Raw genomic sequence first — 18485 nt, 5'->3', positions numbered from 1 at the left:
TTAGATTTCGAAAATCAAAAAATGTAAAAATAGGCGTTCATTTGAAAAGAATAAAAGAACTGGACTACTGTTGCCTGTTGGAACTTTTTCAGAACCTAGATTATAGTATTCTCTACACTATCAATTTTTAATGGTGTTTTGAATTTTGATAGCAATGAAACACATATTTTTAAAAATCCGTTACATGTTGGAAGGATATATTATAAAATATGCCATCTTTTTAACGGACGATCGATAATGGTCATGTTTTATAATTTTTTCAAACAAAAGTCTTTTTCATATTTTTTTTGGTTTGAAATATAAAAATATAAAAATCTATTCACCATGGTGGAAATTTGAAACCAAAAGCAGCCACGCCGCCAGATAGGCAAGAACGGGTGCGTTTGGATCTCTACTGATGCAACTGCTCGCTTGCTGTCGATAGGAGAGCCGATCTCCCGTCCGAGTGAGGCTTTTCTGGTTGCTGTAGGCTAGCTTGCCTTAAAAAAACGGTTTTTTCTACCTCACCAAATAACTAATCTTACCTATCAAAACTAGGATAGTTATTGCTCAAGATCCAACACCCCCAAACTATCTTTTACCTTAAAAAAATTGCTCATTTATACTCTTAATAAATACTAATTAGCTACGACTAATATGTGAGCTAAACTGAGTCTATACAATTAGATCAGATAACAAATTAGCTATCACTCTATTCTAAAATTAGCAAATCTGCAAATCTCTCCCCGGTCAAACCCGGCGTCTGAACCCAACTCGCCGAATGAACCCATCAGCCGCTAATCAGCCACGATATCACGCCACGAAAGGAATATGTGCAGTCTCCAGAACCTTCCGGTACTCTCTAGAAATCCGCCCTTGAATCGGCGACACGCGGCGTGGCCGAGCTATAGCGGTGTCCAAGTTCCCCACGACGTGCGCGTTCCCACACCCATCACCGTCCAGATCGCAAGGGACGGTCGCGACGCGTTGGAAAGTTCTAGAATCCCTCTCCCCTGCCACAAACATATAAATCCTACCGCCAACTGCCTCTTTCTCGTCCACCGATTCTTGTGTTTCCTCTCTCCCTCCACGCGTGCGTGCGCTGACCCGGCAACTCTGCTAGGACTAGATTTTTTTTTGCTTCCCGCTTCTCTCGACGAGATCGCCATGGCCGGGAAGGGAGACGGGCCGGCGATCGGCATCGACCTCGGCACGACCTACTCGTGCGTCGGGGTGTGGCAGCATGACCGCGTCGAGATCATCGCCAACGACCAGGGCAACCGCACCACGCCGTCGTACGTCGCCTTCACCGACACCGAGAGGCTAGTCGGCGACGCCGCCAAGAACCAGGTCGCCATGAACCCCATCAACACCGTCTTCGGTAAGTACACGCAGATCGATCTGTCACACGTTTTTTGTTGCTCGATCCGTGGAGTGTGTGGATCTGAGACGTTCCGTGATTTGTTGCAGATGCGAAGCGGCTCATCGGCCGGCGGTTCTCGGACGCCTCCGTGCAGAGCGACATGAAGCTGTGGCCGTTCAAGGTGACCCCGGGCCCCGCCGACAAGCCCATGATCGGGGTGCAGTTCAGGGGCGAGGAGAAGCAGTTCTCGGCCGAGGAGATATCCTCCATGGTGCTCAACAAGATGAAGGAGACGGCCGAGGCCTATCTTGGCACGACGATCAAGAACGCCGTCGTCACCGTCCCCGCCTACTTCAACGACTCCCAGCGCCAGGCCACCAAGGACGCCGGCGTAATCTCCGGTCTCAACGTCATGCGCATCATCAACGAGCCCACCGCCGCCGCCATCGCCTACGGCCTCGACAAGAAGTCGAGCAGCGACGGCGAGAAGAACGTGCTCATCTTCGACCTCGGTGGCGGCACCTTCGATGTCTCGCTCCTCACCATCGAGGAGGGCATCTTCGAGGTCAAGGCCACCGCCGGCGACACCCACCTGGGAGGCGAGGACTTCGACAGCCGGTTGGTGAACCACTTTGTGCAAGAGTTCAAGAGGAAAAACAAGAAGGACATCACCGGCAATCCGAGGGCGCTCCGGCGGCTGAGGACAGCCTGCGAGAGGGCGAAGAGGACGCTTTCCTCCACCGCGCAGACCACCATTGAGATCGACTCGCTCTACGAGGGCATCGACTTCTACACGACCATCACCCGCGCCAGGTTCGAGGAGTTAAACATGGACCTCTTCCGCAAGTGCATGGAGCCCGTCGAGAAGTGCCTCCGCGACGCCAAGATGGACAAGAGCACCGTGCACGACGTTGTGCTCGTGGGCGGCTCCACCCGCATCCCTCGCGTGCAGCAGCTGCTCCAGGACTTCTTCAACGGCAAGGAGCTCTGTAAGAGCATCAACCCCGACGAGGCCGTCGCGTACGGCGCCGCCGTCCAGGGCGCCATTCTCACCGGCGAGGGTAACGAGAAGGTGCAGGACCTGCTCCTGCTCGACGTCTCGCCGCTATCGCTCGGGCTGGAGACTGCCGGAGGCGTCATGACTGTGCTGATCCCGAGGAACACCACCATCCCGACCAAGAAGGAGCAGGTCTTCTCCACCTACTCCGATAACCAGCCCGGTGTGCTTATCCAGGTGTACGAGGGTGAGAGGGCAAGGACCAAGGACAACAACCTGCTCGGCAAGTTCGAGCTCTCCGGCATCCCACCGGCCCCCAGAGGCGTCCCCCAGATCACTGTGTGCTTCGACATGGACGCCAACGGCATCCTGAACGTATCTGCCGAGGACAAGACCACCGGTCAGAAGAACAAGATCACCATCACCAACGACAAGGGCCGGCTGAGCAAGGAGGAGATCGAGAAGATGGTGCAGGAGGCTGAGAAGTACAAGGCCGAGGACGAGGAGCACAAGAAGAAGGTGGACGCCAAGAATTCGCTCGAGAACTACGCCTACAATATGCGCAACACCATCAGGGACGAGAAGATCGCCTCCAAGCTCCCGGAGGCCGACAAGAAGAAGATAGATGACGCCATCGAGGGGGCCATCCACTGGCTCGACAACAACCAGCTCGCCGAGGTCGACGAGTTCGAGGACAAGATGAAGGAGCTGGAGGGCATCTGCAACCCCATCATCGCTAAGATGTACCAGGGCGCAGCAGGTCCTGACATGGCCGAGGATGCTCCCGCGGCCGGTGGCAGTGGCGCTGGACCCAAGATTGAGGAAGTCGACTAAATGAGGGGATTTTGAGCGCGCTAGTTCTACTTAAATAATCTGTCGCGGATCAGTGATTGATGGAGTATACTTAATTCTTCCATTCTCTGCATCTGTTGGGTATTTTGCATCTTCTAATATTGTTAGTAAAATTGTTAAGATCTTGAGAAGCCTATAATGTATCCTGACGAACTACAGTTGCGCGTTCTTAACAACAGGAGCACCTGAACGTTCAGCTGAGGAAATTTCCGATCTCAAAATAAGACGGTGATGTCAACCATACAAGCTGAAAAAAATGTCTGAAATACAAAATTTGAAGATGTAAACCAAGGTTTCACCGTTTGCAATTTATACGTAGATCCATTCAATCAGATTCAGTTTGCAGCTCCATGTGAAAACAAGGTGAATTCTTGCAAACCATCCACTCCTAACCTCACTTCAAACTCTCCAAAAATATTGTAACTTCAAACCATAGGTCCCACAAGAAAAGACGAGAGGATCACAATCTCAATATCAGATCTTGTTCGTCATTGATTCAGATAGTGGCAAGTGGGCTGTCATCCTAAACCGCTGTAGCTCTTTATGCTCTGTATAGCTTCTTCCTCTAACTCAACCAACATGCGGCAGAAATCCTCAACATCTTTGGCTGCTTCCTTGAATGTGAACCTGAACTCCTTCCAATGGTATTGTTGAGGGGCATCAAGCGGGGCAGCTCTTTCAGGGACTTTGGCGAGCACATCAAAACCGTGGTGGTCAATAGAAACCATGACTGCGTTCTTCAAGCGAAGACAGGATGATAGTTAATAATATCACAACAGCAAAAGGGTCTTAGTTTGGACCACAAGGAAAAAGCTTCACTCAGAAACTACATGAGCATGCTATCGTATGTTGCAATATGCCAAGATGCATAAGAATAACTTACTCTTGCGGTCACATTAAAATACTCGAGACAGAAAAGGATGAGTGCTCTCCTTCTGGACTCACTCCGGTTGATACCATCAATAAGCTTTGCAGAGAATGGCACTAGAAAAGAGAATGTATATTTAGAAAATGAACATGGTAGTGCAAAATGAGAAGGTGCAAATGGATATAATTGCTGAAAGCAATCAACGGGTAGCACCCTAGTGACAAATCTCTATCTAAACATGTGGAATCTACATCTATCTCTCATTGGAAGGAACACATGTAGAGATGCACTGCTGAAAATAAATCAAGACAAAAGCTTACTTAGCAGATCTGCTCTTGGTGGTTCAAAAGTGTCCAGCTCAATATTATGGCTGCCCCCAGAGGAATCTATGTAGACACATGAACTGCAAGGAAGATAGTCCCACAATCACAAATAGCTATTTGAATGTACTAGCTTTGATGACTATTAAAATTCAGTTGTGCTGAGTTAGGTAATAAGAGAAGACACTGAACATCCGAAAATCAATAAGCATAGATTACAGACCCAATGTCAAATTTGAAGATACTGTAGGAGCTCTCTTCATTGAGTAGACCAAGGAGGCCTTCACTCCGTGACTTGCAGGTAGCACCTGCAGAAGACAATATTGCTGACACTCCATGACTAGCTTCACTAGCAGCTTTGTGTTCCTTCAGAATAGCTTTCTTCAGGCTATCAGCAATGACTGGAACCTTAAGCACAACATATGAAGAATAATTACCATCACCTTAACAACTATATCAAGCAATAAAGTATTTTCATCCCTGTTGGATAATTCAGAACAGGTTTACCTTTGTGTCTTTCATGCGCAGCACATCACCGGTCATAGCAACACGAGGAGGCAACTGCACCCAATAATCAAAGAAGGTAATAAAACTTACACAAGTAATAGGAATTAAGTAACCGTACAACAACTTTGGTGGCCTGAAGTTGAAATTCATAGAGAAGAACCTTTTTGAGTGATTTCAGCAAGCTCGCAACCCGACCCCGGATCGGACTGGACACCGCGAGAGACCCCCGCTCGTCAATTACAATGTTCTATCCAACACAAGATTCCACAGAAACAATACACAATTTAATCATGATAGAACCCGCTGTAAATCAACCATCGCAAGTAAAAAGGAGAATCGGTACTAGAATTTTACAATGTTGTGCATGTGGTTCTCGGGGACGATCAAGTAGGGCGTGCCCTTCTGGACCATGTAGTGCACCCTCGACGTGTAAATCTCCCCCTTGCTGCCCAAACGCCCCCCAACAAGGACCAATCACACCAAAAAAATCTTGCTCTTTCAGGCGTTATTCGCACAAGCATACGGATGATATAATATAATACGAGCTTATGAATCAAGAGGGGTGTAAGGAACTGGTGTACTCACCTTCCCCTGGCGTCGGCCTTGATGGTGTTGAGGTGGGCTTCCCAGCCGGCGGCCAAGATGTTCTGCCAAGGGCGAGTGAAGTCAGAGCAAGAACAGTAGTAAGAAGGAGCGGGCGCTGATGGGGCAGGCGAGCAGTACCCGGCACTTGTGGGTGACGGAGAGGGCGGCGGATCTGGCCTTCGCTGCCGCCATGGCTCCCTCTCTGTCTCTGCGCCGCGCGCGCACCAACCGCTCGACGGAATGTTTGTGGGCGCGGGGGCGTGGAGAGAGCTCGGGCGATTGGAAGTGGCGGCGCCTTCTCCAACTGGACTGGCCTTTTGGTCAAGCTGTGAAGTGAAACCTCTAGTAGTCGCAGGCCCAATTTCGCCGCCGTCGATGGATATCTGGGTGGGTTAGACGCGCCGGCACCGTCAGGGGCGAGCGTGCGGCTGGGAAGGGGATCAATGCGACAGCGGGACGGTCCGGTTGGAGGACGAAGATCAAAGATGTATTTACTCGGGTCAGTGGGCTGCTAGGCCGCTCTGTTGCTTGGAAGCAGGCCTTCGCCCAGGTGTCTGGCGATGCATTGCCGCATTCTAGCCCAGTTCAGTCTTCGCTCAGAAAAAAAAAAGGGATCTAGCCCGGTTCAGACGTGCAGCCTGCCCAACCGTGTCTCGACGTATCGGTATAACAAATGTGTAGATACTTTGAACAAAGTTTAAATTTCTTCATGGTCGGAAAAACCATGTTCATATACTTGGAAATACAAACTATGCACGAACCAAGATGCAACTTCAATGGCCATCGCGATTCGTAGCGCTATATATGTCCCAAGCCACTTCCCAAGGTTAACACGTACGCTCGCGCGCATACCTACCTCTACGGCGGTACTGGTACTTTCCACGCCTTGGCATCTGAGAATGGAGATGGCGGCATCGAAGGGCGACGGGCCGGCGGTCGGCATCGACCTCGGGACGACGTACTCGTGCGTGGCCGTGTGGCGGGGCGACCGCGGCGAGGTCATCGCCAACGGCCAGGGCAACCTCCTTACGTCGTCCTGCGTGGCGTTCACGGATGCCGCAAGGCTCGTCGGCGACGCGGCCGTGAACCAGGCCGCCCTGAACCCCGCCAACACAGTCCACGGTGAGAAACTCTGTTGTTCTTCATTGGGCTTCGTTCTTTTCTATACGTGCTTTCACGCGGCCATCTGCGTCACGTCTCACAGAATCGATCTGTCGTCACGTAGACGAACGCATAGAGTCGCCGAGGTTTTCGCGTGATGGTAGCGGGAAGAAGCAAGCACAGCCGTGGCGTGCTATGCTCTTTGCCGCTATGTCACCGGCTCGATCAGCGATAACGTTTTCTATTCAGATACTAGTACTACTGCATATAGCGCCATATCAATGATGGTTCTGTAAAAATTGTGCCTGAAAATATATCAGTAACTATTTTTAATCTTTCCCGTGCGAAAAATAAGTAAGTCGTTAAGAACCAGTACTAAAAAAAACTATCAGTCGGTTCCATCTACAACCGGTATTGATAAGGATCGGACCCGAAATATTTATGGACGGTATTTTTGGCTCATCCGGTTCAAGTCCATCGCACTTGCACAGCTCTCATCGATCCCCTCCCTCTCTCTATCTTATCTCTTCCTCATCCCCTCCATCTCTCTCAATTTTAGCGCAACCTTATCTCTTCTGACTCGGAGAGCCCCGGATCGCCTAGCTCACAGAGATGGAGAGAGGGGTGGAGGAGGCAAGAGAGGAGTTGGGGAGAGAGGGGGCCGGAGGGCCCCATAACGCCTGGCTCATGGAGATGGAGAGAGGGGTGAAGGAGGCGAGAGGAGCTGGGGAGCGAGGGGGTCGGAGGGCCTTGGGTCGCCTGGCTCACGAAGATGGAGAGAGGGGCAGAGGAGGCGAGAGAGGAGCCGGGGAGAGAGACCAGCCGAAGGGCCATGGGCCGCTTGGCTCATGGAGATGGAGAGGGGCGGAGGAGATGAGAGAGGAGCCGAAGAGAGGGGGCCGGAGGGCCTCGGGCCGTCTGGCTCACAAAGATGGAGAGAAGGGTGGAGGAGGCGAGAGAGGAGTCAGGAAAAGAGATCGATCGGAGGGGGACGGGCCGAGCTCGCCGGCGGCCTAGGGCTGGGAAGCTGCACGTGGTCGAGCAGCGGTGTCGCACATTCGTGGCTGAGCACGACCAAGTGGAGCAGGAGCGACGCCGACAACAGCCACCAAGGGCTTCAACGGTTTCTTTGGCGGCAACCTTTGTACCCCGCGGTTTTTGTGGCGGCGGCCTTCGTGTTCCGTATTGTGTTTAGGACAGAGCAAGGATCCACGGTGGCGACGTCCTCGGCGACAATGAGCTCATCATGTGGAGCTGGCAGCGGGCTCGGCTCAATGCATCAAGCCGGCTCGTATGATTGGCCTTTTTCTCTTTTTTTTTTTTGTTTGTGGAAAACCTCATCAATGCTGATTCTAAAATCGGTACTAATGGTCTCTAACCATTAGTGTCACTTATGAAGTATCGGTTTTGAAACCGGTACTGGTGAGGTTTTGAAACCGATATTGATGATGTTTTAGTGTAGTGTAGCTAGCTAGCTCGCTCAATCGTGTTTCTCCCAGTAGAGTTATACGACGGCTGCCCAACACCGACGGGCTATCGGACGAGAACGTTCGTTCCGGTGCATTCTACCGGCTTCTTTTCTCTAGCTGCATGTTCAGATTTCTGCCATTTTTTTGAACAAGTTACCCACAGTTTTCTTTAACAAAACAATTACCCAGAGGTTTTAAGTGGGTACCTTTTCATCTTCTACGTACGCGACTGTTTAGTTTCCCTAAGCACCCGTATTTAACTCCTGGCCATGCATTGCAAACCGTTCCTCCAATACATCTCATTGAATTATTGCATGCAAACGGAGCAAGTACCAAGGTCAAGACTTGAGAAGGTAGTCTTTTCAAATTCAAAAATAAAAAACAAATAAGACACTACTATTATTAGTGCTGGCTTAAAATCGCTATCAGTAGTAGTTTTTAAACTGATATTGATTACTCGTTACTAATAGTTTTGGACTATCAGTGTCGGTTTATGAATCGACACTTATAATGAGTATCAATGCCGGTCCATAAGAAACAACCGGCACTGATAGTCTAAGTATTAGTGCCAGTTTATGGTTACCAACTGGTATTGAAAAGGTTCCAGTTAGGAAAAAAAAAAGAGTCGGCTTGCCGTCGCTGCCACCATTGTCCCGATCCGACGAGTTGCCGATCAAATTGCATAATGGAATAAGAACACATAAATGCTAGCATGTGATACAAGAACGGAACAAGATTGGCATAAACACGACATCATCACTATTGTAAACCAAAAATTATGTCACATTAGATTAGATCATTAGACCAAAAATCTTGGACCTGCATTTAAATATTTAACAAACAAACTAGCATATCAAACAACTAGAGACATCCCAACCATCATTACAAGTTTAAAAGATCAACTAGCCAAATTTACAAATGTGATGACTAGTGCTAATGGCGGCATCAGATCACACAAACTTGCCAAACTACAGTGCTAATCAGTTACATCAATTAGCCCAGAACCACCATTCTACATTCTAAGGACCAAATATCTAATTCACAAACCTTGTCGGACTCAAGATCATGCTCACCATTGATCACGACCACTTGGGCGCACCCCTCGAATCCAAGATTGTGCACCCACACCAACGTGGCGAAGGTGACGAGCACCACCCTGACGCCCTTTGGCAGCCCCTGAACGATGCACACCTCGGCCTTGAGCACAACAAGCTCCCTAGCCGCGGTGGTCGCGTCCACCACGAACATGAGGGCGGGTGGTCCCGGTGGGGTCCGGGGGTAGTGTGTACTCGACACTATAGTGCGTGGGGAATAGCTCGGCGAGGAGCATGCAGGCGTGAGGCAGCGCGGGAACGGGTTGGTGACGGGGCCACAGAAGGGGCAAGACCAGCGAGCGAAGCCGTGGTGCACACGGGAGAAGGGGTTGAGCGTGGTGTTGCATGGCAGGGTTGCGCAGCGGAGCAATGCGTAAGGGAGGAGTGGGAGGAGGTCAGGTGCCGCGGGGTGCTGTAGCGGTGAGTCGGTGAGAGAGGAACTGAAGAGATAAGGGGGAGAGAGGAACCATGCGGAAGAGATGGAGAGGGATCGAGCCGGACCTCAAAACATGAGCCAAAGCCGGAGTTAATACAAGTCTCGGGTCCAATCCAATATTCAGTGTCGATTCGTAACATGAATCGACACTAATAATGAGTATCAGTGCCGGTTCATAGTTAGCAGCCGGTACTAAAGTTTCGGCACCGGTTCATGGTTACCATCCAACATTGATACTATGTATCAGTATCGGTTCACCCCAGCTTAATCATTGATCGAGTGCGGGATATTACAAACCAGCACTGATACTTCATCAGTGCAGGTTCTAGCCTAGCCGGTACTAAAGACCCGACATGGATGACCAATTCTGTTGTAGTGAGAACATGTCAACTTGAAACAATTTACCATCTCAATATCTTAAGGCAGTATGGCTAGTTGTGGTGTGACTTGTGCACTAATCAATTGATGAGACTTGTTTCTTACAGATGTGAAGAGACTGATCGGTCGTCGGTTCAGTGATGAGTCTGTACAAGAATATATCGAGCTGTGGCCTTTCAAAGTTGTCACAGGTTGCAAAGATTGACCAACGATCGTGGTGCAATACAAGGGTGAGGAGAGCCAGTTCGCGCCCGAGGAGATCTTCGCCATGGTGCTCGCCAAGACTGCCAAGGTCTACCTCGAGACGATTGTCAAGAACGCTGCCATCACCATCCCGGACTACTTCAACAACTCTCAATGCCAAGCCACCATTGATGCCGGCATCATCGCTGGCCTGAACGTCGTGCGCATCATCAACGAACCCACCACGGCCGCCATCACATACGGTCTAGACAAGATGCCAAGCAGCGATGGAGAGAGGACGATGCTCATCTTTGATCTCGACAGTGGTACCTTGGATGTCTCCCTCCTCAACATTGATCTTGGCCTCGACATAGATACGAGTCTATTCGATGTGAAGGCCATCACCGGTGACACACACTTTAGTGGGGCGGATTTCGACAACGAGATGGTGAAATACTTTCTGTGGGAATTCATAAGGAAATACAAGAAGATGGACATTAGAAGCAACCTGGGGGCACTTCGGCGGCTGAGGACCTCCTGCGAAAGGACGAAGAGAATGTTATCTTTCACGGCGGAAACCACCATTGAGGTCAACCCTCTCCACAACGGCATCGACTTCTATGCCACCATCACCCGCTCCTGCTTCGAGGAGCTCAACAAAGACCTCTTCAGCAAGTGCATGGAGGCCGAGGAGAAGTGCCTCCATGACACTGATATGGATAAGAGCAGCATCCATGACGTTGTCCTCATAGGTAGCTCCACCCGCATCCCTAAGGTGTAGAGTATGCTCTGGGACTTCTTCGACGGGAAGGAGCTCTGTAGGAGTATCAAAGCCGACTAGGCTGTTGTGCACAGAGCTACCATCGAGGTTGTTGTCATCAGCAGCGAGGCTGGTAGTAAGAAGGTGTGGGACTTGATGCTGCTCGACGTCACGCCGCCCTCGCTTGGGGTGGAGATGATTGGAGGTGCCATGACTATGCTGATCCCGAGGAACACCACCGTCCCCGCCAAGAAGGAGCAGATCTTCTCTACCTGTGCAACCAACTAGGAGAGCATGCTCATTAGGGTGTACGAGGGTGAGCAGGCGAACACTGAGGACAATAACCTACTCAGCAAGTTCGAGCTCTCCGACATCGCCCTGGCGCCCACGGCGGCACCCTGGATCAACGTTACCTTCGACATCGACGAGAATGGCATCCTGAACGTGTCAGCGGAGGATATGGAAACATGATAAAAGAACGAGATAACCATCTCCAGCGGTATGGGCAAGCCGAGCAAGGAGGAGATCAAGCACATGGTGGAGGTCAAGGGGATTGCACTGTAATGATTGCCACCAGGCATGGACTAGGATTCGATTTGATATTAGTTATCCCTAAAAGTAACCCGTCGCACATTAGTGTGAAGAACCATAACATATCGACTATCAAATGAGTAAAATTTAAATGATATCAGACAGAGAAGTGTTTATCAACCATGCACGATAGTTGCTGAATGTGTAAACGATTCATGGTATGATCGCAAACCATTGACTCAAGTACTACTGTCTAGTGGACACAAACTTTTATATTACTAATTGTAGTGAACATGCCCTTGGAAAGATTGTAGAGAAATATTTTAGGGCATATATGTGATTTTGGTGATTAATAATAACATAGTTAATGAGACTAACATGTTTGTCAAGTATATGCTTCAGTAGGGCTCATGGATACAACAAAAGAGAAGTCACTGAAGCCAGAACAAAGAGAGAAATAAATTGATTTGTTCTATAAATTTTGATGTGATCAAATAGGATGGATTTCTGTATAATAATATAGAGCTATTCACAAGCTTTATATAGAGCCCAAGATCATCAAAATTGGAGTTCGGAGCAAAACGTTATGCCCAAAATATATAACGTTGTTATACTAAAAATTGTCTGACTGGATAATCCGATGCTCACATCAAAATTAGTCCGGTGCTACACCAGATAATCCAGTGAGAATAATGAAAAATAGTTCGGTGTTCACAGAAAGTTTGGAGCGGAGTCTTTTGCCTCACCGGATGATCCGGTGTTCACAAAATGTACACATCGGACTATTATTTCCAGAGAGCTCCAAAATGAACATATGCACATAGGATAATCCAGTGCATTTGTTTGTCGTTCAGTGAGTCATCACAGGATAATCCGGTATTCACATATGAGTTTGAGTGGGTTCCAACGGCTAGTTTCTTCTGTTGTACTTACCGGATGATTCGGTGCTTGTACTACTGTTATCACCAGATCATCCGGTGTTCACAGTTTTTTTGAGCCGTTGGGGCAACGGATAATTGGTGGGTTTAAGGCTATAAATACACCTTCACTCAATCATTTGAAGGTGTGTGTTGGAGGATTAACTCCTATCGCAAGGATCCCGAGAGACCCTTTTTTAGAGATTCGGCCGGAGGGATGATCCTGAATAAGTTCGTCGGAGAAATAAATGAAAGTGAACATAAATGCGACGGCCAGTGGTGGGGGATGATTGACCTAGTGCAAAGAGAAATAAATGCACCGGGGTTTAGACAGGTTCGGGCCGCACGGGGGCATAATACCCTACTCCTGTATGGATGCAATAACTGTCCTGAGGGATGTCCCCTGAGGATGTATCTGGTTACAAGAATATAGTGTCTAACTAAGAGCTTGAGGTTCCTTGTTCTTCGGCAGGAGCTCTGCTCAAGCTTGCTTACAATGTCTTCGTCTGTTGGCTTGGTTCGTTGTGGGGTTTGTCTTCTTCGTCTGGGTTTTTTTTTTCCTCCGGTGTGCCGACTCTTTTATGCACTCGTCGGCCACGACATACCCCGAACGGGAAGGAAGGGGTACAAGTTCCAAGATGCCATGACTGAAAAAAGCGTCATCATTTCCTCTGGGTGAAATGACTGGGGCAGTGGAAAAACGCGGCGCGCGTTCGGTCACTCGTCACTGTGGATGCCCTGGCGACGGGCGCCGTTGAGAGGGCCCACCGGGCAGCCACAGAGGCACCCGGCGTGCCCGCCCTGTCTTGTTCCTCTGCCACGGCAGGGCGGCAGGCGGAACGCCTTGATCCTGGCAATGTTATCCCGAGACGCACCGGATGATACGGGACGGGACCCGTGCAATTAATAGCCCCACGCCCCCCTGCCAAAGCATGGCAGGGACTGACACTGCGGTGGGAGCAGTTGGATGTGTCAGACCACGCACGCTCATTGAATGCGGCTTTGGCCTCTGACTGGCGGACACCTCATCGGTGGGCCCCTCGGGAGCCTTTCTGGGTCGTCGGGGAACCGAGTGCTCGGGGGTACTGTTCACCTCCCCGAGCACTCTTGCCCGATCCTTCGGGGAACCGAACGCTCGGGGGCCGCCACGCGCAGCCCCGAGCATTCTCTCCCGAGCACTCTTTGTGTGGAACCTTCAGGGAACCGAGCGCTCGGGACTGCCACTCGCAGCCCCGAGCACTCTCTCCCGGAACTTTAGCTCTTCTGGTCATCGGGGAACTAGGGCGCTCAGGGATGACTTGGCACCGGCCCGAGCACTTTTCTTCCCGGTACTTAGACTCCGCGGATCGTCGGGGAACTGGGGTGCTCGGAAACCAAAGACTGTGGCCCCGAGCACCTTCTCCCGGAACTTGGACTTTCCTCACCCCGCAGGAGGGACCTCGCGGGATGGTGACACGTGGCGGATGGCTGGCCTGGCCTCGGGACTCAGGGACCCCCGGTTCCTGATACACCGACAGTAGCCCCCGGGCCCATTGGCAGGCGATGGCACGGAGACTGCGGATTGGCCCTTCGTCGCGAACGAGGCCGAGGCTGGCGTAGACGCCACATGGCAAGCTTTCAAGAGGTGGCCCTTCAGACCCGGGCCTCTGGTACGGCCCAACGGGGAGACGAGCGGACGCACGTCCACTCAATTCCCGAAGGGCATGACAACGGGGAGGGCGGCACGCGCGGCTGCCACGCAGATCGAGGAAAATACGCCTGGCAGCCGCTGACGCCGCACGACCAGCGGGAGATTCGCTTGGCAGTTGCGTCGACCGAGGAAACCGTCCCGCCGAATGCATCGTGGGCAGGATACGTTTGAATTCTCTGAGATACAAAAGGGGGAGGGGATCGATCGGCCCCCTCTTTACGCCTTCTTGCGATCTTGCTCTTGTCTCCTTCATGCTCCGGAGCCCTTAGAAACCCTTCAGGCGATCGGAGCGCTTCTCCTCCTTCCCCTCCACCACCAGACAACCTCCCCTCCCGTCGAGATGCCGAGAGCCGGGGGAGGCCGCCGTGACAGGACTCCGGACAGCGTGCTGCCGGAGTCTCACCTGAAGAACGAGGAGGCGGCGGAGAAAATCAGGAAGCTACTGGTGACTCGCCGACACCTTATTGACCCTCCGACTTGGTGTTGAGCGTCAGCAAGACACGTGTACGGGGACGAAAAACCCTTGCCTTGGTGGCTCAAGATCCGAAGTGATCATAGCGGCAAGTGACCAGAAGAGAGGCTTATGGTGAGACCTTGCCTAGGTGGTTTTGTGGCTTATCTGGCTTGAGGCCTTAGTGACTCAAGGGCCGTGACCGGGTGCCGACCGGGAGCATATCCTTTGTGGAGCTCCAACGTGGACTAGGGGTAGTATTTATGCCATTGATACTATAGGATAAAAATCTCTTATGCCGAGTTTGCTCTCTCTACCTTATTTATGCTTCCGTATTTACATTCTTGCAATTTACCTTCTTGGATAAGTTGCAATCTCTTGTGAACAGTAGAGTAGACACACTAGATAAACGTAGAGCACATTTAGAAAGAAATTGATATAGGTTTATCTTATGTAGTTTTGGAGCCGATTTAGTTTCGAAGTGTCCTAATTCACCACCCCTCTTAGGACATCACTAATCCCTACACTAGTTGAATTCCCGTGTGTTGTAATAGGAGCTAAATTTTTCACGAGATAATATAGTTCATTGGGTGAAACTAAAACAAATTTTCTGATAAATTCCAGTGATGTACAGTTCAAATTAAACTCTAAACGTGTATCAGCTAATATATTTTTTGTGACCTCTGAATGCCTGTGAAGCTGATAACTTGATCCTAGTTGTTGTAAATAATAGCATGTGCTCAATTATCATGTAACTGTCTGTAATTAACCAATAACTACATTTGGCAGTTGCATTCTGAAGAGGCACCCATTGACACTCCAATGGTTGAAAACCTATCCCTTTGGATTCTATATATTGTACACTTCATGGCATCAATCAATACAATATTTTCACTCTCTATCTCTATTGTCTACTATTCATTGCAATCTACACCGCAATACGTTATCAGCATGATCGAATCTAAGCACGACGGCAAATCGGCAAACCGCATGAAGGCGGTGCCCAGAACACAACGAGAAGCCACTCGATGGTGGTGTAGAAGAGAGGCTAGCAATGTAGACAAGTAATGCAACGCCGACGGCAGACACGACTGGCTTCCATAAGACGCCGTTCTCCATCTCCTGTCTCTGTCAAATCATCAGTAAGCACCAAGCCATCGACACACGGTAAGCACCAAGGCATCATCTTCTAATCAAAGATGTTCATACCTTGAACATGGCGCTGGAGAAGAATGACGTCTCGTTCTTCCTCTGTTTGGTCCCCAATGACCAAGGTGTGGTCCTCCATGACCACACCGACGACTTCACCACGAGCGTCGTCATGCGCTCCTTCGACGACCACACACGTCCTCTAGCATCGGCTCGGTCCACCGGATCCAAAGACAACAGCCTCAACAGAGGCGGCAAACCCCCTTTGGGGAGCCCGGCCATATGCCGGTGGTGGCCGATGACTAGCCACGTGACACGTAGATTCGGCGGCGACCAGTGCAACACGGTGACTGCGCACTACCCTCAAGGCACGACACACCCGCGATGGTGCTTGCCCACATAGTGGCAGCGCTTGTCCTCCAGCCGGCAGCTGCACCATCACCATGCCGCCAATAGCGGCAGTCCCTCCCCTCCGATGGCGCCTAAGTGCGCCAATGTGCGTGTGCATGCAAGGAGGAGGGGGGAACAACACCCTCATGGCTGACGACCCCATCGGCGGTCGGTGGCTCTCCAGCCGCGGCCCCCAACGCGGCATGGTGACGCGCCTGCTCTGGCCCCACTCGCCCAAAGCCGCAACATGGCCTCAATCCGCTGGTCCGCGGCACCCAAAGACAACCGGCGACGCTCCCGCACGGCTTCAACGTGGCGGCATGGCTTGAATCCAGTAGGCAACGATGCGAACCGCCTTAGCGGTGGCGACGCACAATGAGGGTGAGGGGGCGCTTGTTTGGGCTGAAGCCCAGGTTACCGGCTTGCCTCTTCCTCTCATGCCTCACCCACATGGGCCAATGGGCCTAATGTTCGACTGGACTGTAGTCACCCGTGCCTAAGGCTATTTTGCAGATAAACCCCAAGCTTATTGAAAAATTGCAAGATGGTTCAACTACAAGTATTTTGTATTAAGTACTTTTTATATTTAGGCCCTCAGTGTTTACTATAATTGTATTCAATACTATTTACTATTGTAATTTAATATTCCAGACCCTGTTTTTTTGGAATATTATGTAATGTTCAATGTGTTTGCTTCATGCAATCCTTATAACATGCTATTATGATTACAACCACTTTAATTTTGCAATTGAGATTCATTTTCTTGCAAGATTATTCATTAATTCACCTTAATTAAACCCAAAGTGCTTTTATACCCAATAATGCTTAATTCAAGCAGAATTAAAATACAGAATTTTAAGTGATTACCTATATTTAATATTTGAGAAACACAAGGTAATTGAACTATGTCATCTACTGCATATTTGCAGACTATCCACCATTACTGTGAGGTCTACATTTTGTCATCTTGACTTAATGACTACCTTTAAGGTGTTCTTCCAAACATTCTACTTAGCATAACATAATGTAATAGGAATATAGACATCTACTGACAAATGTCATGTCTCTTACTACGACGAGATCTACACCACATTTGATGATTATCTTCAACATGTTAGCTATATAATTTGAGATCTACAATATGCAATTCAAGTATCAACTTGACTTTACAAATCTTACATCATTATTATAATATTACCATGATGATTTTTAATTTACCTATAATAAACTAATCAAATCTATGGTCAAATCCATATAGGATACAATGACTGGTAAAGAGTTCAATGAACTCAAACTCGATGGTCATAACTATCCAAAAATGGATTATGAACGTCAAGGTCAGCCTTGCGTCTCGCAGAATAGTAGCAGCACTCCAACCTCCCCAAGAGTGAGATCCACCGCTACCAGATCAAGTAAAATATAGAGCTTTATACATAATAAGGCATTATATCCATTTGGATCTTAAATCTGAGTATCTGATGGAAGAGAATCCGAGCACTTTATGGCTACCTCTCAAAATATGGACAGTCGTAGGCAGTCCTTATGTCTGATGAAAGTTATGAATGGACACATCTCCAACTCCAGGATTTAAAACCCGTCAGAGATTACAACCAGTCTGTTCATAAAATCTGCTCAAAATTGTATTTTTGCGAATAATAAACTACAAATGCGGAAAAGATAGAGAACACTTTATCTACTATGCTTCCCACTAATAGGATCTTATAGCAACGATATAGTGCAAAAGAATACCAAGTTTATTCTGACTTAATACATGTATTATGTCAGGCTAAAAAACTTGATGAACTCCTTCTAATTCATCATCATCAGTGTCCACTCGATGCTGCTCCTTTACCTGAAGTACACACTAATGTTCAGAATAACAACAAGTTTGATGGCTCTTTTAGACGCCATCCAAATAACTTCAATGGTAAACACAAACGCAACAAGAAGCAGAAGCCCTTACACCGGATTAGGATAAAAGGTATTTCTAAACCCAAACTTGACAAATGTATAGTTTGTCACAAGAGTGGATGCTACAAGCACACCACAAAGAAATACCCCACCCCAATATATTTAATTGATATATATTTACAATCTGTGGGACGTAACTGACCTGCTCAAGGGCAAAGATTTGAAGCACACTTCAATCTTTAAACTGACTCCCCCAAGAAGGCTAGTTGTTTACAGCAAGTTCTACAAGAACCAAGTAACAAACAGACTCTTCTGCAGCCAGAAGATCTAATGAGCACGGAAAACATCTTTGTCAAATTTGCTTCACACAGCATGTTTGGAGATCTTAACAAGTCTCCCAATTCCTTAGGTATCATGTTATCTACGTCCCATTAAGTGTTGTAATAAAATATTTTATTTAGCACTTATGGTACCAAATAAAGTTTGGATGCATTCTATATATCTGATTAAGAATTTCATATCAAATTCTTTAATTCTATATATAGATTTTTACA

At 49.0% G+C, this 18485-nt stretch overlaps 2 protein-coding genes and 1 pseudogene across 3 annotated transcripts; 2 read left to right on the top strand and 1 right to left on the bottom strand.

Annotated features, from left to right (window-relative positions):
* The first annotated feature begins 1026 nt into the window (after positions 1–1026).
* Positions 1027–3322, top strand: LOC133916400 (heat shock cognate 70 kDa protein 2-like). The gene is made up of 2 exons (XM_062360047.1): positions 1027–1360; positions 1450–3322. Exons 1-2 carry the CDS (start codon positions 1147–1149, stop codon positions 3171–3173), a joined length of 1938 nt encoding a protein of 645 aa, XP_062216031.1. The 5' UTR covers positions 1027–1146; the 3' UTR covers positions 3174–3322.
* A 152-nt stretch (positions 3323–3474) lies between these two features.
* Positions 3475–5919, bottom strand: LOC133916403 (uncharacterized). Of its 2 annotated transcripts, none has more exons than XM_062360051.1 (9): positions 5610–5919; positions 5472–5533; positions 5241–5331; positions 5047–5133; positions 4887–4940; positions 4603–4787; positions 4380–4462; positions 4075–4175; positions 3475–3921 (listed from the first exon to the last, which is right to left on the bottom strand). In XM_062360051.1, exons 1-9 carry the CDS (start codon positions 5661–5663, stop codon positions 3757–3759), a joined length of 882 nt encoding a protein of 293 aa, XP_062216035.1. In that variant the 5' UTR covers positions 5664–5919; the 3' UTR covers positions 3475–3756. The 2 variants fall into 2 exon arrangements, with proteins under 2 accessions (XP_062216035.1, XP_062216034.1); XM_062360050.1 differs by having other exon boundaries at positions 3475–3928; positions 5610–5914.
* A 30-nt stretch (positions 5920–5949) lies between these two features.
* On the top strand, positions 5950–10913 carry LOC133916402 (heat shock cognate 70 kDa protein-like; annotated as a pseudogene).
* Positions 10914–18485: the final 7572 nt, after the last annotated feature.

Source organism: Phragmites australis, chromosome 4 (genome assembly GCF_958298935.1).
Source record: "Phragmites australis chromosome 4, lpPhrAust1.1, whole genome shotgun sequence".
Lineage (NCBI taxonomy): Eukaryota > Viridiplantae > Streptophyta > Magnoliopsida > Poales > Poaceae > Phragmites > Phragmites australis.
The sequence above is the reverse complement of the archived record's forward strand: the minus strand, read 5'-3'. Positions and strand labels throughout refer to the sequence as shown.